This window comes from Fusarium pseudograminearum, chromosome 4 (genome assembly GCF_000303195.2).
Source record: "Fusarium pseudograminearum CS3096 chromosome 4, whole genome shotgun sequence".
NCBI classification, from domain to species: Eukaryota; Fungi; Ascomycota; class Sordariomycetes; order Hypocreales; family Nectriaceae; genus Fusarium; species Fusarium pseudograminearum.
The window spans coordinates 6,273,801-6,291,549 of record NC_031954.1 but is presented as its reverse complement, the minus strand read 5'-3'; the positions used below and the strand labels follow the sequence as shown (position 1 = coordinate 6,291,549).

Sequence of the window (17,749 nt, the reverse complement as noted above, 5' to 3'; positions counted from 1 at the left end):
CCCATTTCTTCTTCTCTTTACTCTCCATATCCCATCATTACATCTACAGCCGTCAATATGCGCGAGATTGTGAGTGTTTCCCTCTTGACCTCTAACTTCAAGCTGCTGCATGCGTTGAGCTGGTGTTTTGCGCCCTTGATTGTACCCCGCCGGGCGGTGGCAGCTCAACAACAATGCATGATAGCTCGCAGCTTGATCAGTATTCTTCCCCGGAAACAAGAGAAGCTAACCTTGCCTTTTTCTTTGCGATAGGTTCACCTTCAGACCGGTCAGTGCGTAAGTATTCATCTGCTCTTCCATCTCGTCGGAGGGAGATTCTAACAATGTTTATCAGGGTAACCAAATCGGTGCTGCTTTCTGGCAGACCATCTCTGGCGAGCACGGTCTCGACAGCAATGGTGTTTACAACGGTACCTCTGAGCTCCAGCTCGAGCGCATGAGCGTTTACTTCAACGAGGTTTGTTCAGTCACTCCTGCCACGAAAAACACAAGCTCACGCGTTTAGGCCTCCGGTAACAAGTATGTTCCCCGTGCCGTCCTCGTCGATCTCGAGCCCGGTACCATGGACGCCGTTCGTGCTGGTCCCTTCGGACAGCTTTTCCGACCCGACAACTTCGTTTTCGGTCAATCCGGCGCCGGAAACAACTGGGCCAAGGGTCATTACACCGAGGGTGCTGAACTTGTCGACCAAGTTCTCGATGTCGTCCGCCGTGAGGCCGAGGGCTGTGACTGCCTCCAGGGTTTCCAAATCACCCACTCTCTTGGTGGTGGTACCGGTGCCGGTATGGGTACCCTGTTGATCTCCAAGATCCGTGAGGAATTCCCCGACCGTATGATGGCAACTTTCTCCGTCGTTCCTTCCCCCAAGGTCTCCGATACCGTTGTCGAGCCCTACAACGCCACCCTCTCCGTCCATCAATTGGTCGAGAACTCCGACGAAACTTTCTGTATCGACAATGAGGCTCTCTACGACATTTGCATGCGCACCCTTAAGCTGTCCAACCCCTCTTACGGCGACCTGAACTACCTTGTCTCTGCCGTCATGTCCGGCGTCACTACCTGTCTCCGTTTCCCCGGTCAGCTGAACTCTGACCTCCGAAAGCTCGCCGTCAACATGGTGCCCTTCCCCCGTCTGCACTTCTTCATGGTCGGATTCGCTCCCTTGACCAGCCGTGGTGCTCACTCCTTCCGCGCTGTCAGCGTTCCCGAGCTCACCCAGCAGATGTTCGACCCCAAGAACATGATGGCTGCCTCCGACTTCCGCAACGGTCGTTACCTGACCTGCTCTGCCATCTTCCGTGGCCGTGTCGCCATGAAGGAGGTTGAGGACCAGATGCGCAACGTCCAGAGCAAGAACTCATCATACTTCGTCGAGTGGATTCCTAACAACATCCAGACCGCTCTCTGCGCTATTCCCCCTCGTGGACTTACTATGTCTTCCACTTTTATTGGAAACTCCACCTCTATCCAGGAGCTTTTCAAGCGTGTCGGCGAGCAGTTTACTGCTATGTTCCGACGCAAGGCTTTCTTGCATTGGTACACTGGTGAGGGTATGGACGAGATGGAGTTCACTGAGGCTGAGTCTAACATGAACGATCTTGTCTCTGAATACCAGCAGTACCAGGATGCTGGAATTGACGAGGAAGAAGAGGAGTACGAGGAGGAGCTGCCTGAGGGCGAGGAGTAAGATACTCCAAGTGTGCTGAAATCACCGGCCGCCTATGTTTCTATTCAATAGCCGGCCTGCAACTTCTTTTCAGGGCGTAGCCGTTGTAATTCCGGGGTTAAGATATCCTCAAACCTGGCAGTGCACGACAGATGTACGAGTCAAATAAAATTCAGAAGTACGATTGTACCAATTCTAAATTCCTAAACCACTGTAAAGTTCTAGAAATAGAGTTATCTTCTACTGTCAATGTTGTATGTAAATGCGCAGATGAGGTGAAGTTGAATGTCGGCGATCGGACCACTCTTGTCCCGATCAGTTCTTGAGCTATTCCTGCAGCACGTGATGTCATGACTAAGCACGAAAAGTTGAGCTTCAATGGTCTGAACATCGTCCGTGGAGCCAGCCAGCATTGCAGCACGCCCACGACAGCCATATCGACACCAATGGCTGCCATGTTCGCTCCCAGCCGGGGGAAGGCATTAGGACGGGCCATTACGGCCTCGTCGTCTGGCCCTGTCACACTTCCTGGCTTCTTGGTGCCGGCATGGCAGGCGACAGCAGCACCACGAGCTACCACCGCACCCTTCTCGACAACCTCGAAACGACCCTCCAAGCTTGGCCGAACACCTCTCTCGATCCCCCCTGACGTAGAACTTTCAGTTGGAGAACCTGTTGCGAAGAGGGACTTGACATCTTATAAGAAAGTGTACAAGAAGACTATCAACATCACGGGGCCATTGGGTGCGTTGGAATAAGTCTCTGGGAAGAACAAGGGCAAATTGCTGACTAGCTGTTAGGGTCGCTCGGTCTTGAGGTTCCTGAATATGTGCAGCTGACACAGGATGCTGAGGCCAAGAGCGTGTTGCTGAGTGTTCGGGACAATGAAGCCAAGGACCAAAAGGCTATGTGGGGTATGTTTATCTGTTCGGTGCTCTTGACGCAGTCGATACTAACAATTTTGAAGGAACTACATGGTCTTATCTCAGAAACTACATCATGGGAGTTTCAGAAGGCCACACAGCCATTCTCCGTCTCGTTGGTGTTGGTTACCGAGCCAGTGTCGAAGAGCGAGGCGGTAAAGAGCAATTTCCCGGCCAGCGTTTCCTGTGCCTCAAGCTCGGTTTCACCCACCCCGTTGAGGAGGGTATTCCTCGCGGTGTCACTGTTACAACCCCTGCTCCCACACGTATCCTGATTGAGGGAATTGACCGCGAGGTCATCATGTCCTTCGCTGGACGAGTTCGCATGTGGCGTCCTCCGGAGCCTTACAAGGGAAAGGGCGTGTTCATCAACGACCAGACGATCAAGCTAAAGCAAAAGAAGATCAAATAGAGAAATGGCATTTTAGGAACTTGTATTGGCCTATTTGGTGGCCTATTGGACGCAGCTGGCGTGTGTATTCTAGTATCATGTACTATTTGACGAGGCATATACAAAACTACTATTTTTTTTACTTTGAATTTCTCGCTCTCATTCATGTCATATAAGTTTTCCTTTCTTCCACCTAACGATTTTATGACTGCTTGGCGCTCAGGACCTCTTGAACAGCCTCGAGGACCTTGCCGTGGACAGCAGCGGGAGCAGCAATAACACCCTTGTTGTTGGCCAGAGTGCGTCCGACGCTGAAGTCGAGGCGCTTGCCGTGAATGTCAGTGACCTCGCCACCAGCTTCGCGGACAATAAGGTCACCAGCAGCGTGATCCCAGATCTTCTCCTGGTATGTCGCCTTGACAGGTAGACGGAGGTAGATATCACCAGCGCCACGGGCAATGGAGCCGTACTTGGCTTGGCTGTCCATGCGAACACTGTCCTGGGTAATGCAGAGCTTCTTGGAGATGAGAGCCTGGTCGTCGTGCGCAGAGTGACCAGCCTCAACACTCTCACAGAAAGTAGCCTTGGAGAGGTCGTCAAGGCTTCGCATAGAGATGGCCTTCTGGGCAGAGAGGGCGCTGGTGGTCAGAGGACGGCTGTTGGCGCCGTGGCTCTGAACGGCAGAGAAGATAACGCCGCGACCCTCGTCGGTGGCATTTGCGCCAATGTCAGATGTCAAACGGGCTGAGTCGTCGACAGGGAGGTTGGGGCAGCCGAGAACACCGACCTTGACGTCGCCATCAACCATAAGACCCAGGCATACGGCGTATTGTCCACCGCGGAGGAAACCCTTGGTACCATCGATGGGGTCAATGGCCCAGATGCGACCGCTTGAACCACCTTGGCTGCCGCCTCTGTCGATCAACTCGAGCATATCCTCAACATCCTTAATAGGACCGCCGAGCTGCTTCTCAGCGTCCTCGTCGTCGAGCTTGGTAGAGCTAACGAGCTCCCAGATAGTCTGCTTAAGGTTCGCATCCTCTTGGAGCTGAGCAGCTTCCTCTTCAGCGACGATAGCGTCGTCGGGGAAGTTGTGACGGAGGGCAGCGATAATAAGCGCCTGGGCGCCAAAGTCACCAATAGTGACAGGGCTCTTGTCGTTCTTGTCAACGGTACCCTTTGCCTTTTCGTGGAAGACTCGCTTAGTGAGGATGGTGGCGCGCTGAACGGCGAGCTCAGCGATCTTAAGCTCTGAGGCGTAAGATGGGGCGGCCATGGTTGCTAACGGTCGATTGAGGATGAGAAGATGGGAAGATATTTGGCGGAGGCGAGGGATGAATGAGGGCGACAGAAAGATAGCCAGGGTGATAGTGAGTAAAAAGAAGAGGAGGGATCTAAAGAATATGGACATTCAATGCAGAGAGCAAGGTACCACAGGGTACTATATGTGGTAGTAGGTAACGTGGGATGGCGCAATTGCTGTATGGTTGGTCTCTTTCGGGTCGTCGGGCGGGTCGTCGCTGTGACTGGGTCCAAGATGAGTGGGATGTGGATTAATTGAATGAAGGATCTGAGTAAGAGTGTGAGGGAAAGAAAAGAAGTGGGATGAGCTGTTGAGGTTGTTTGAGCTTGGCTTGGTGACGTGAGACGAATTGGTTTAGCGATGGAGCAATTTACAAGTTGCTTAGGGATGTGTCTGTGTTTTTTTATGCAGCATAAATCGATCTGATTAAGATATATTAACTCAATTGACCTCGGTTGATATCACCAACTAAGAATCTAGAGATATAACTAAATCCCATGCCTTATATCTGGCAATAAAGACATATTTATCCCCATCATGTCTGCTCCCTCCCACCTTTGCCCCGCCATTAGACTCTGATATCAATGAGGGGCATTTTCTCTTCCCATTCGTAACTGGCATTTTTACCCCTTGCTCATAGCGGAACCATCCGATTGGCCCGTCATTTCGAGCACCCTATCAATTCAAACCCGACCATCCAAATCATTTCATCATCTCTCTCCCACGCTTTCGGCACCACCTCTTGATCTCTCATTCCGAATACGAAACACGAAAATGGCTTCATCACCTGCATCTCTACGTTCTCTTTACCGCTCCCTTCTCCGGGAGCTGCCTCCTCGACCCGTCCTAGCCTCACCGCGCTCTGCTCTGCACTCTCGTCTCCGAAATTCATTCACTTCCGGTTCCAAGGATGCGACATCGCCCGACGCCCGCGCTCACGCCGCTGCCCAGGCCATTGCCTACCTTCGATCTCAACGCATGTACGCCACGCTTCTTGAGCGATATAACCCTGGCATGGGTATGGACGAGGAGGAGCGTGTTCGCCTGACTGCGCGAAGGGTTGGCATGGATCTGCCGGTCGAGTACAAGTGAAAAAGCCACGCACGAATTGGAAAGAACGTAAAAAGGAAACCAAAAGAGACAGAAGGGATCTAGAAAACGGCTGGAGTTGCTCAGCGAAATCAGAACATGTCGGAGAAACTTGTCATCGTATGCGACGAAACACAAAGACTCGAGCATTGCAAAAGCAAGCATCAAACGATTTAAGAAAGGTTCGAGACATCAAGAACTCGAATAAGGCGGATGGATAAGACATAAGAGATTGTCGGTCTCTGCTCGCCAGCAAAATGTACGAATAAGTGTATGAAACAAACGCAATACCCAAGCATCATAAAGAACCAGCAATTCATTATCATATCATATCTCATTCATTCAAAGGACACGTCTGGTCCAAGATCGACAATTATATACAGAATAGTATCGTTTCTAAAGATCGAGCACATATGGCTCAGGGGTATCAACATCAACTCACTTCTCACGTAGGCTTCTAGGCTCCACCTACTCCTCCATCTTCAAGCGACTCGTCCCAGCCGCCCATCTGCAACAGCCACTCTCCTAATCGCTCCTTGACGAGTGTCATGTTCTCGCCTAGGGAGCTGTTCCATTGATCTTGCACTAGGCGAACTTTTTCCTTCAGGTCCTCAGTAAGCCTGTGTTCTTCTGCATGCCGCATCTGCTGTGCTCGCGCTTTACTGTCCGACTTGGGGATTGGATTTCCGTTCTCATCCTGGGTTTGAGTCTCGAGCACTTTGCCTTTGGCATGTACTACCGCCTCTTTGACTTCGTGAAGTAAACACAACAAGTTCGTGTGAGACTCGATGAACTGATATGTGCTTTTCTCTGCGTGAAGCATCAAACTGAACAGATACTGCATCGGGTGTTCGAGATACGATGGGTTTTCCTCAATTTCAGACGCTGGAATCCGAATATTGAACCCTTCCAGGTCCAAAGGAATGCTGTCCAATAGCTCGCATAGCGGGGGCGCAATATCCCAAAATGCCGACAGCTGCAGTGCTACGCCATGATCGACAGCCTTTTCGACCACTCCCCGGAAGTCTCGTGTTCGTTCCAGAACTTCGTGTGCAAACGCATATTCGCGTTTAGCCGAGTCTTCCGCGAAGAAGGCCTCAGCTGACTGGAGCTTCTCGGTATTCCCGGAAAGTCGATATGGAGTCAACACAACCTCACAGTATCTGCCATTGCGATCTGAAAGAAGATCGTATATGGCTCGGTGAAGACCTTCTCGCGCCTCGAAAACCCATTTGAGCAGAGTCAACTTTTCCAAAAGTTCTGGCCTATCATCACCTTCTTCTTGAGGCATATCAGCGTCGATATGTCCATTGTCGAATAGATGCAGGGACAAATCGTCCAACAACTCGGTGGCACGTGAAATACGCCCTGTCAGCAACTCGTTCAGAGGCAGCACCACCTGGTTCTGGAACAGTTCATATTCCGACTTTTCCAGTTCTTTTTTCTTCGCGATCTCGTTGACTTTTTCGTCGGCATCGATGGTTCCTGCGTCTGCGTAGCTTAAGCTGCCAGTATTGATTTCATTCTGCAAGTGTGTCCGCAAAGCTTGACGGCGCTCAGTCGCAGCTTTGGAAAATTGCTCTCGACGTTTGGTACTCTCCACGGTGAACCTTTCTCTTGTCTTGGTCACCTCATCAAGCTGGCTCAAAGCTCGCACTGCAGTTCTGATGGAAGTCAGCTCTGGGTGTTTGTTATTGACAGCAGGATGATGCCTTGGGTAGGGAGGGGGCATTGTGACGAGTCGAGAAACGTCGAGGTGATCGCGATTGGTCGTTGAAGAGGGACTCGAGCCCACGTTGGAGGCAATGGCAAAGCCGAACTGTTGGGGCGTAAGACTAGGCTCCGACTGGTCGTGCCAGCCTGTCTTCTCAGGAGGATATTCAGAGACCGAACCTTGTTCCTCGTATACCACGGGAGGCCGGTCCTCTTCAACCCATTGCGTTTTGGTCACACCCATATACTTTGATTCTCTCTTGGACCTACCCAGGTGAGAAGCCTCACCCTGTGAGTCTGATTCCCACCAACGACTTGGGGGGCGACCTCGGGAGCTCCCATTCTCATAGTTCTCGCTAACGCTCATGCTTAGAATTGGCGACAAAGAAGGCATGTAATTGCCAGACCAGTTCATGTTCGGCGGGTTGTTGCCGCTTGGCGAAACTGGGACATTGGCTGCTTTAGAGGCAGACTGGGGGCTCTCTCCAACGTTGGAGCCTACCGAACCTCGACGAGACTGCCCTGGCTCTGACAAGCCAGGTGTATACTGATCCTGCGAAGAAGCCGAGTCTCGTCTTGTTTGGGTGACCATTGGTCGGAATAGGTCGCGTGTAAGATCAAATATCTCGGATCCCATGGCCCCAATAGCTACAGAATATCGTTCTCGTCTGATTCTTGACTCGTTCACAACAAAATCGGCGAACAAGCGCACCCTGTCCGCATCGGTGCTGGCTCTAGACTCCTTCATAGCGAATTCGCGAAATCGATCAACCGTCCCTTCTGCGAATTGGTCGGCAGTCTGTGTTGTCACCAAATGCTTTGACACTGGGAGGCCGGCTGAAGGTGGCCTCGAGGATTCTCGGACTCTAGATACCGATGCTATAGACCCAGACCGTGGAGGTGGAGTAGGAAGCGCTTTTGGAGCAACTGCCTTCGAACTGCTGCCATATTGCACATGTTTATGAGCGTTAGGGGAGAAAGGCGGTGTCTCAGCTTCCTGAGGCAGTTTTCCTGATGCTGGAGCTCTGGGGGTTGAGTTTCGAGAATCCTGTGATGCAAGTGTACCGCTCAGAGGTGTTGACCTGCCGACCGACGCCCGCGATAAATCAGTCGAATTTGGAACCATGATATCTGCCATCGAATCCGGACGGGTCCGCTCATCTATGGAACTGCGAATGCTGTGCCTGGTTCGGCTCTCGGTTCGCCGCTGCAAAATCGTCTTATCATGCCGTACTGCCTTTTGCCGATTTAGCCCATTGATGCTTGATGAAGATCCCGGACCAGGCTCAATGGGCGGACTGGAGGGTATTGAAGTGTCGATGGTAAGGCCTGGCGATCGTCTTCGATCCGACGGCCCTGCTTGGCTTTCATTCTCGTTCCAATCCGCAGGTGTGGGTGGAACAGGCCCAAGGTTTGTTACGCCTGCTGGTGGTCGTCGTCTGTTTATGGGAGGGGATATGATTGGAACCGAATTTCTGTCCATGGACTGCACACTTTGTGATCTGCTCGAGGAAGGCGGAGGAGGTCCAGGAGGAGGCGGAGGGAGAGGCATGCCTGGCTCCCATCTGGACTGAGATGTTGATCGCGAGCGAGCAGATGTGGGTGTCTCCACGGCTCCGGCGGAGACGGCTCTTCGGGCTGCTGGGGGACCATGATGCATGGCTCCGCCAATTCCATGTTCGGGAGTAGGTTGGTGAAACGAAGTCTGCACTATCATACTTTGTCGGTGACTCTGGGGTGGTGGCTGAGGCGGAGGAGTGCTTGAGCTATCAGTATCTCTGCGGCGGCCCAATGATGGGAGGAAGCGACGGTCTCGTGAACCATTGCGTCCCCCTGGAGGAGGAGGGAAAGAAGCATTGGCTGGTTCTGGGGAAGGCCGGTGCATTGTCGCACTCAGTCGAGGCGGCGGAGTTGGGGTCCCATTCGGTGTAGAGTCGAAGACTGTACTGATGGGCCTCTGCTGCTGACCTCTAGGTGGACTATATGGCGGAGGAGGCAACGGCGATACTGTCATATATTAGGATACAGGTGGCAAAATTATACTGACCCTGTTAGCCACTTACCTTGAACCTCGCCTGCATATTGAACAGCACGCTCGGCAACGGCAGCCTGCGTAGGAGCCCATTCCTGAGGATTGTAGGGCTGTATACTACTGCCAGGCGTTTGGGCAGCAGAGTGGTAATGACTGGAGGTCATGGACACGGCGGATATGGGCGTTTGCAGGTGGTTGTTGTAGATACCTGGAGTTGTCGTGAGAGGAAGAAGGCCCTGGCGAAGTCGCGCCGGATCGCGAGAAGTCATGATGAAGGATTAAGCAGGACCAGGCGACTTTAACTTTACTCGACCGCTAGGTCCAGGGTCCTTGTGATGGAGACAAGGCCAGAAGGAACGTCTTAGTGACAGACGTATCAGGGCTGTCTCTTTGGCGGTTGGCTCTGGTACGTGGGGTCCTAGGATGGATCCGCGGGGTGGCGGCGCGTGCAAACAGAGGAGTGAGTCGATGGGCTCAGGTGAAGATCACGACAGACGAAACAGAAATCGACAATGGAGCTGAGACGGCAAGCAACAGGGCGCCGATCACTTTGATCTGACTGACCAAACAGCTACCTGCTTGACGTGGTCGCGTTTATTGGAGAAACGAAACCGACACAAAAATAGTGTATGTAGGTATGCAGGTGAGGCTCTGCGTGTAAGAAGTTGTCGGTCAATTGACTGTAAAGGACGGAAATATCTCTCATGAATCCATCCGTAGCAGCTGCAGCCACGACGGTTAGTACGTTCCCTAATGCGCAGCCAACCAAATGGAAATAGAAATGTGATTGTAGGATTACCCAGGATGTATGGGATAAGAGAGAGAATGGTTGGGTTGGGAACTTTTTGGGGAGGAGGGGCTCTGTTACAAGCAGAAGGTACTAACCTACCCCTGCGATGAAGTACCTAAAGTAAGGTACGAAGCAGCTGGTTTGGAATCACGACAGCTCACTTCTGGGGCGGCCTTAGTGGGAACAGGAGAGAGGGAGAGGGTAAGAGGGTACTGTAACTAAATAAAGCAAGAATAAGGTGTTGACTTGAAACCGTTTTCTGCTTTCTGTTTATCGCCGATTAGACAAAGTCAAGCCGAGCCCTGCATGGGGTGTCTTCTTGGCGGAGACGGAGACTTTGCTGGGGGCATGAACGATCAAGAGTGTGAAACAAAGAGAGTTAGCATGGATGGTGAGCTTGTCGATGACCAATTGTTAGGTTGGGATGAGCGACGGTAAGGGGGATCTACAGGTCTACTTTACGCACGCATTGAGGGGATTCTTGCTTGGAGTGGTAGTCAAAGTCTTCGACCGCTTCTTGTAGGAAAGATACTCAGCTGACAAAGGCGAGAGATGGCGTCCTGATTGTGCCCTAGTTTGGTATCGCAGATCCTTAAGGATGCATTAGAGGGTTACGGCACTAGACTGCAGCAGACGTTGGAGATGCTGACTCTCCATCGAAATGCTGAACCAAGCAGCTGCAAGTCCAAGGCACATATAAGATTGTGTCAAAATCTACCCGGATAATCATCGTTTGGTCTGTCTCTGTATGTACTCTACTGCACACACAATGGCTGAAGGATTGCCTCTAACTAAGCAATCGCATCAATCCAGATCCCGTTGAGTGGAAAAGGTTGGGATAGACTTGCAGACAGGGCATTCTATTCTTAGATTCATGCTGTTGCCCTTCACTTACTGCTATTGGACAGGGTGGGCAGACTATGCGGGTTGGGTGTGGATGCCGGCGCTTAATGGACGTCCCTCGCTGCCTGTCACATTTCCTAGAAAGTCAAGACCCCCAAGGACCCATGACCTAAGAAGCCGTTCGGTTCGAAATCTGCACGGTCGGATCGGATACTTAGTAACTAACCTTAGCTGCATAAGAAATAACTATGCGCAAGGGGGGATGGATGATCGTGGGCTGATACTGAGTTTGATACATTGCAACCTAGAATACAGAGTACGGATGCTGTGCGAATACTCTGATATCCTTGCAGAGTTCCATCTAGAGCACGGGACATGGGAGTACCGAGTGAATAGACTGCCATCTTAATAACGCAAAAGACGGTCAAAGGTCCAACTCAAATGTTATTTTAAGAGTTGATGCGTTCGACCGAAATAGCCAGTGTATCAAATACAATCAATCGAGGCCTTCGTGTATTTGTATTTGAACAGCAGTCTCTACCAGGAGAAAGTGCATATGCAGTAGCTGACAGTATGTAAATCTGCGGCGTTGCTTTACTGTGCTTCGGCTAAATCAATATTTCATGTACAGCTGTCACTCAACACTTGAGTTTCAAGTCAGCCAAGCATCTATTCGTCTCAGGTCAGACAGGCCTTACTTGATTCGTATGACATGCTGTGCCCGTGTGATTGTCACTCGTATTTATATCATAACGGCTGGGATTCTGTTCTTTCTGTCGACCAACATCGCAATTATTGATGTGTTAGTGGTTGCCGATTTGCAAGCTTTCGAGCTCCGGCGAGTACTGGTTAATCGGATAAAGCGCTTTCAGGTGGTCTTTATTGATTGCTTAAGCTTGTGGACGCAACACATCCATCAAGCAACTCATTTCCTCAAACCCAACTCGAAAGATTGAGCCTGGCCAGCCTATTTCCACAAGCAAATAACACGCCTCTAAAACCGCCGACCTAAATGAGCCATATAGATACACAGATAACGGCAAAATCGGACGGTTGGCAACTGCATTATGCATAAACTTTATCTTGCAGAGGGGGAAAAGTAGATTGTATAGACCACCAACCTTGGCAAGTTACTTCAAAACAGCAGCTTTCTACGTCCAGTAAAAACCCCAACTTGAAATCGCCTATCCTATGCTCCCTCTACCTATGTCATCTTCTGAGGCTGAAGAGATCGAAATCGAAAAGCACGAGGCTGGGTCTTGCCCACCTATGAAATGAGCCCCACTTGAAGCTTTCCAAATGTGGGCTCGAGTAAAATTCTAGAGGATTCTTCTCCAAAAGAACTCTCCTCTCTTTCATTTCTTCATATTCTGCTCTGCTCTGCTCTGCTCTGCTTTCTCCCTTCTCTTTTATTTATTAGCCGTTCAAACACATTTTTTTCTTGCTTCTTTCTTCAACAACAACATCTCTCTCTATACCCTTTTCACTAAATTGTAAGTATACCACATTTTCCGTCTCGAACACCGTCGCATCTTTCATGATGAGATACCAGCTGGCACCAGTCATAGGGTGACTTGTACTCCCTCCTTTGATGACCTAAATGCTGTGGTCTTAGAACCATATCTGATTTCAATTTCGACATTCAATTCTTAATCGTTCAAATTCTGTCCGATTAAAAGCTAACAGCTTCCAAAGTCACAGTCACACAGCGCTTCCACCGACTTCACAATGGTTCTGCACAACCCCAACAACTGGCACTGGGTCAACAAGGACGTCTCGGGATGGGCCAGGTCCTACCTTGACGAGGCCGTCGCCAAGGTCCAGGTTGAGGACGGCGAGGTCAAGGCTAAGATTGATAAGATCCAGAGCATGGATGGAGATGTCGATGTCAGCCAACGAAAGGGCAAGGTGATTACCATCTTTGACGTCAAGCTGGTTCTCCAGTACTCTGGTAAGGAAATGCGGTTACTTAGACTACGAGCGTGAAAACTAACCTTGCAGGATCTGCTCCCGGTGAGGATGATGTCTCTGGCACTATTACCGTGCCTGAGCTCGCCCACGACACGGAAGAAGACGAGTACGTGGTACGTAAAACCTCCCCTGCTCTTTCGCCTTCCGTGTTGCCGTAGAATAAATCCGCTAAGACCCCTCGTAGTTTGACGTAGACATCTTTGCCGAGTCTAAAGAGAAGCAGCCCGTGAAGGACCTTGTCCGATCAAAGATCGTGCCCCAGCTGCGACAGGAATTCCAGAAGCTTGCCGGCGCCCTCATCGCCGAGCATGGCAAGGACATCCAGCATGCCCCAGGCTCCAACCCTTCAAGCGGTTTCTCGACCCCCAAGGTCCACCCCCAGAGCTCTACCCCTAAGCCCGCCGCTACCACAAGCACCCAGTCCAAGACTGGTAGCGTCGTCAACACCACCACCGTGACCGATAACGAGGAGTTCCGAACCACTGCCGAGGAGTTGTACCAGACCTTTGTCGACCCCCAACGAATTGCTGCCTTTACACGATCCCCTCCCAAGGTTTTCGATGGTGCCAAGGTCGGCGGCAAGTTTGAGCTGTTTGGCGGAAACGTCTCCGGCGAGTACCTCGAGCTTGAGCAGCCCAAGAAGATCACCCAGAGCTGGCGTTTGAACCAGTGGCCCGCCGGTCACTTCTCCAAGCTCCACATGGAGTTTGACCAGAACGACGTTGACCACGTTACCGTTATGCGAGTTAAGTGGGAGGGCGTTCCTATCGGTCAGGAAGACGTTACTAAGCGCAACTGGCTCGAGTACTACGTCAAGAGCATTAAGCAGACCTTCGGGTAAGTCACACATATATCTGCTGTTTGCTGGGCCACAGCCACTGACGTTTTCCAGTTTCGGCACCATTTTGTAAGCAAGAGAAGAGAACCAGGAGTCGTGGAGTTGGGTCAAGACCGGGGTTTATACAGAAACAATGCGCTCTCTAGACGAGGGCAGTGACGGGGGTTAGAGTCGCTGCCGTGGTGGAGGAGGGAGAACATCGTCTTGGGTGGTCTGCGCAAGACCTAGAAGCGTGTGGTTATGAATTCATGAGCGACGTAAAAACGAAATAATGCACCATCAATGGATACAGTTCGCGGACATGTGGTAAAAACGTTAGCCTGACTGCATTAAGTATTGAACATGATATACTTTACGCGACTGAGAATACTTATACTTCTTGAACCGTCTCTACCTTCTCATTAACCCTACGCCGTCCACATGCGTTACAATTCCATGGACCTCACCGGTATCCCCTCGTCCCTTGGTTGATTGTCCCTCCGAATCGGTGCCATTGTCGTGTCCCAACATGGCGCCCGCTTCCTCCCCCTTCTGGGTTGATAACCGTAGTCTTCCGAGATCAGGTTTGGCTACCTGATACCCTGAAGCCAAACTCGACACCTTCTCAGACAGGGAAATCCCTTCCGTGCGAGCCAGATACACGTGCTGTCCCATCCAAGAAGTCAGAACAGGCGGACCAAGCCACACGCGGAATACCCCAACCAAGATAGCAAAGCAGCCGAAAACAATAAAGACAACAGCGGCGCTGGAATAACATCCAGAGTACCTGTCCACTCGCGTTCCCACGTAGAATGGACTCTTTAATCCTGGGTATGTTTCTGATACATGGTCTGTTTCTTCCCCAAATGGCATGTCATCCTCCTCAATGATTGGCGTCCCCCACATGTCCATCCTGTAAGCGGTCATGACGGCTCTGACGATAGCACTGACAGAAGCAAGAAGTGTAGTATCTTGGGTCTTGACCAGAGGCTCTAGCCAAACACTGTACTCAGGTATCTTCTTGGTGATATTAAAGCGGTCTTGTCCTATTTCGTCCTTACTCATGACGATTCCCCTTCTTTGTAGGAAGTACCCGAGGGTGTCGTTGTTGACAGCACGTAGAGTCACTCCAGAGCCTCCGAAGCCTATGAGGCCTTTGCAGTCTTGAGTTTCCAGGCGTCTCCTGACTTGAGCCATGCCTGCGTTTATAGTGTATCGGGAGCGTTGGACTACGGGCACTTCCCACATATTTGAGGAATCGTTGGGTGCCTTTGCCCATTGTACTTCAAGCTCTGCAAACTTGGGAACGCGGTATTCGATAATGGCGTTTTGCGGAGGAGAAAAAATCCCACTGTTAGACGCCTCGATCCTCTGCCAGTCGCCTTTATCTTCTGTCATGGTGAACGTGCCTTTAACCTCTGAATGCTTAGCAATCAATGCCAACTCTCGAGTGAATATGATTCCTATATCCGTCTGGCTGAAATAAGGGTTGAGAGTCTCGTTGTGCATGCAACTAGCATGGCCAACCATAATAATGCTGACGGGTGGGACAGTAGTATTCGCATGTTCGAGCGCATCATTATTGTACGATGGTATGGACGGATAGGCATGAGAAAATGCGCGGCTGTCGTTGTGGAGTGGAATATCGGAGATCCAAGGCTCTGGATTAGCAAAGGAAGAGTCGTTTGTTATCATTGACATTCGATGAGGCAGATAGTTTACTACATCTGCGCCGAGGTTTTCACTGACCCTAACTTCCGGGGTAACGATGGCGAACTTGTACCCAATTGACGCAGCGATACACATGGCAGTAATGATGTATCTCAAAGTGATAAAGACCGGAAATCCTCTGAGGCCGTAACGTACTGGTGCCCGGGCCTGAGAGTTGAGATATCGAGCGTAGTCAAGGCCGTTAACACAGTGAGCTTGTCGGCTACACCAAGCATCGAATACATGCATGTATGTCTCTGCGAAGCCGAATGACAACAGCCCAAAAGCAACACCTGTAACAGCGATCCAGGACTGGACACTCCATTCACCACCAATCTTGAAGGCGAGTTGGCCCGAGACTCTCGATTTGCCAAATTCACCTGACGCAGTAGGGTTCCGAGTTGAAGTAGGGTTTGAAAGGGCATTGGCGCCGACCAGTATGAGGATAAGCCCGCCGACGAGAAGCGCTGGTAGCGAGGCAGTACCAAGCATCTGAAGGCGTCGAGACCAAGAGGACTTGACCGGCGTCATGGTTAACGCTGGCGATCTAGGCTTTAGGAAGCGAAGATAAACAATCGAGAACCTTGGATGTTTAAAGTCGATTGTCTCTTATAATATTAGTAGCTGAGTTTATTGATGCCATACAGGCAGTCAGTCGCATGTTCAGGCACGAAACATTCGTAGGGTGTAACAACCCTTTAATTAAGCACTTCAATAAGGTTATTTCCATACCTATGATCGGACTGTAACGTCCCTGTCAGCAACTGACATCATTGAGCAGGACATTACTTGAACCCCTTGTAAGTTGTTGGTGATTTCACAGAAGCCAATAAATCAGCCTGGCAGGGGTCATCATCCTTCAGGTTTCGCATCCAACCAGATAACCACCCCGCAGATTCAGCCTGCAGATCACATACTGAAAGCAGGCTGCATTCATTGTTTGTTAGATCGGCATATGAAAATACAAGTTTTATCTCCTGCGCCCTCTTTCAGCGTTTGGCTCGTCAGCCCTTTGACCAAATCCATAGTCAGACACGAAGATGTCAACCAAATTATCCCACAATCCCATGTCGTATAGATTCTCGACATTGCTCAAGTTCCAAACACGCTCCCATATGCCTTGCCCAGGAAGTCGAAGATTCTCGGCTGGAGGCTGTCCATCCTGAGTCGTGACAATTATTTGCTGAACATCGACCGGCCAGCGCCCACATCGAGGCTCAACTCGTTCGTTCTTCTCGCGATCTGCGGGCATAGACCGGCGGAACGCAAACCCGTCAGCCATATCCTCTTTCCACTCTGACCACTTGAGAGTCTCATTCGTTGTAGTACCGCTGTAGACGAGATACAATGAGTAGAGGAGGAGTCCCCAGACAAGCGGGGATGTGAGAGCCGCAAGAAGTGATGAAGCTCCCATGTTGACATTATCTTGGATACCCCAGCCCAAACCGGCCAGATACTGATTGAAAGTCATATGACTGGGCTTCCATATGGACCATCCAGGACTATATCTTTGCACCCGCGCTGTAATGATTGACATCCCGAGAAAGCCACCATAGGTGCATAGAAAAGCTGTGGACGCTAGCAGCAACAAGAACCAGTGCTGGTTCCCATAGCCAACACATGAGTTGATGAAGACGCAATGGTGGTCAGCTTTGGCGATGCAACGCTTGCAAAGACTGCAGTGTTTGGAGCGAGGAGGCTTCAGGAATTTGCAAGTCCGACACACATGGCCCGGGTGAAATAGTGTGTGATCAAACGGATAAAGCGACATGTAATATGCGTGATTCTCAGGCGTGATGTAGCCTGGATCGGCAGAACATGCCAGGTAGAGAAATAGAAAAGGGAGAAAGACCGCGGTGACGACAATGCATTTCGAAAGAGACCCAATCTTTGGCCACGCTTGAGGAATAAACATGTACTCGCCCACAATCATGATGAGCGAAAAGAAGAGCTGGGGATGTTAGTTGGGTGTCTCACTACAGCTCAATATGTCAACTTACCACTATAGTCCAGTGTCGTTCATGTAACATATAGTTACCAAAGCGAGATAGGTAGCTCGATACTCTTCCTCCAGTGAGCGTCTGGTCCACTCTCATGACTCCATTTGGTATGTGAATCCATATTAGCCGATGCAGTGCAGCTATCGGTGTTCGTCTAGTCACAATGTCAGGCCCCTGAGAATAAAGCTCATTATTTTGATACTGACCGAAGAGCAGGTATGCGTCCAAAAAAGGCCACAAAAACCATAAACGAAATAAAGAGGATCAAAAGAACGAGTTTCTTTAAAGGACTCATATTTTCGAACTGCCAAGAATGGTGATGAAGGTTGTAAAAGACAGATATGCCAGGGTAGTAAGAACGTTAACTTAAGAGCCTTGGCAGGAGGATGATTGCAAATATGAGTAATGAATCACGGTATCATTTTGTTACAACAAAAGCAATCGGTAAAAACAAAAAGAAATAAGAAATAAGAAATAAATATATAACAACGGACAAATAGT

The 17,749-nt window shown here is 50.4% G+C and overlaps 8 protein-coding genes across 8 annotated transcripts, besides 1 other annotated feature; 4 read left to right on the top strand and 4 right to left on the bottom strand.

Moving 5' to 3' along the window:
• Positions 1–57: 57 nt before the first annotated feature.
• On the top strand, positions 58–1,687 carry TUB (the record flags this gene model as incomplete). The annotated part of the gene is made up of 4 exons (XM_009256456.1): positions 58–69; positions 253–276; positions 335–457; positions 506–1,687. The coding sequence occupies 4 exons, from the start codon at positions 58–60 to the stop codon at positions 1,685–1,687; spliced, it is 1,341 nt and encodes a 446-aa protein (XP_009254731.1).
• Positions 1,688–2,016: 329 nt separating this feature from the next.
• FPSE_03336 (uncharacterized protein) lies at positions 2,017–3,001 on the top strand (the record flags this gene model as incomplete). Its single annotated transcript, XM_009256455.1, has 3 exons — positions 2,017–2,410; positions 2,467–2,580; positions 2,634–3,001. The coding sequence occupies 3 exons, from the start codon at positions 2,017–2,019 to the stop codon at positions 2,999–3,001; spliced, it is 876 nt and encodes a 291-aa protein (XP_009254730.1).
• A 181-nt stretch (positions 3,002–3,182) lies between these two features.
• Positions 3,183–4,256, bottom strand: FPSE_03335 (uncharacterized protein; the record flags this gene model as incomplete). The annotated part of the gene is made up of 1 exon (XM_009256454.1): positions 3,183–4,256. The coding sequence occupies one exon, from the start codon at positions 4,254–4,256 to the stop codon at positions 3,183–3,185; it is 1,074 nt and encodes a 357-aa protein (XP_009254729.1).
• An 801-nt stretch (positions 4,257–5,057) lies between these two features.
• Positions 5,058–5,375, top strand: FPSE_03334 (uncharacterized protein; the record flags this gene model as incomplete). Its single annotated transcript, XM_009256453.1, has 1 exon — positions 5,058–5,375. One exon carries the CDS (start codon positions 5,058–5,060, stop codon positions 5,373–5,375), a length of 318 nt encoding a protein of 105 aa, XP_009254728.1.
• A 454-nt stretch (positions 5,376–5,829) lies between these two features.
• On the bottom strand, positions 5,830–9,386 carry FPSE_03333 (uncharacterized protein; the record flags this gene model as incomplete). Its single annotated transcript, XM_009256452.1, has 2 exons — positions 5,830–9,092; positions 9,149–9,386. 2 exons carry the CDS (start codon positions 9,384–9,386, stop codon positions 5,830–5,832), a joined length of 3,501 nt encoding a protein of 1,166 aa, XP_009254727.1.
• Positions 9,387–12,119: 2,733 nt separating this feature from the next.
• Positions 12,120–12,145: a microsatellite.
• Positions 12,146–12,478: 333 nt separating this feature from the next.
• Positions 12,479–13,632, top strand: FPSE_03332 (uncharacterized protein; the record flags this gene model as incomplete). Its single annotated transcript, XM_009256451.1, has 4 exons — positions 12,479–12,701; positions 12,752–12,834; positions 12,906–13,558; positions 13,614–13,632. The coding sequence occupies 4 exons, from the start codon at positions 12,479–12,481 to the stop codon at positions 13,630–13,632; spliced, it is 978 nt and encodes a 325-aa protein (XP_009254726.1).
• Positions 13,633–13,949: 317 nt separating this feature from the next.
• Positions 13,950–15,779, bottom strand: FPSE_03331 (uncharacterized protein; the record flags this gene model as incomplete). The annotated part of the gene is made up of 1 exon (XM_009256450.1): positions 13,950–15,779. One exon carries the CDS (start codon positions 15,777–15,779, stop codon positions 13,950–13,952), a length of 1,830 nt encoding a protein of 609 aa, XP_009254725.1.
• A 439-nt stretch (positions 15,780–16,218) lies between these two features.
• FPSE_03330 (uncharacterized protein) lies at positions 16,219–17,181 on the bottom strand (the record flags this gene model as incomplete). The annotated part of the gene is made up of 1 exon (XM_009256449.1): positions 16,219–17,181. The coding sequence occupies one exon, from the start codon at positions 17,179–17,181 to the stop codon at positions 16,219–16,221; it is 963 nt and encodes a 320-aa protein (XP_009254724.1).
• Between the last annotated feature and the right edge of the window lie 568 nt (positions 17,182–17,749).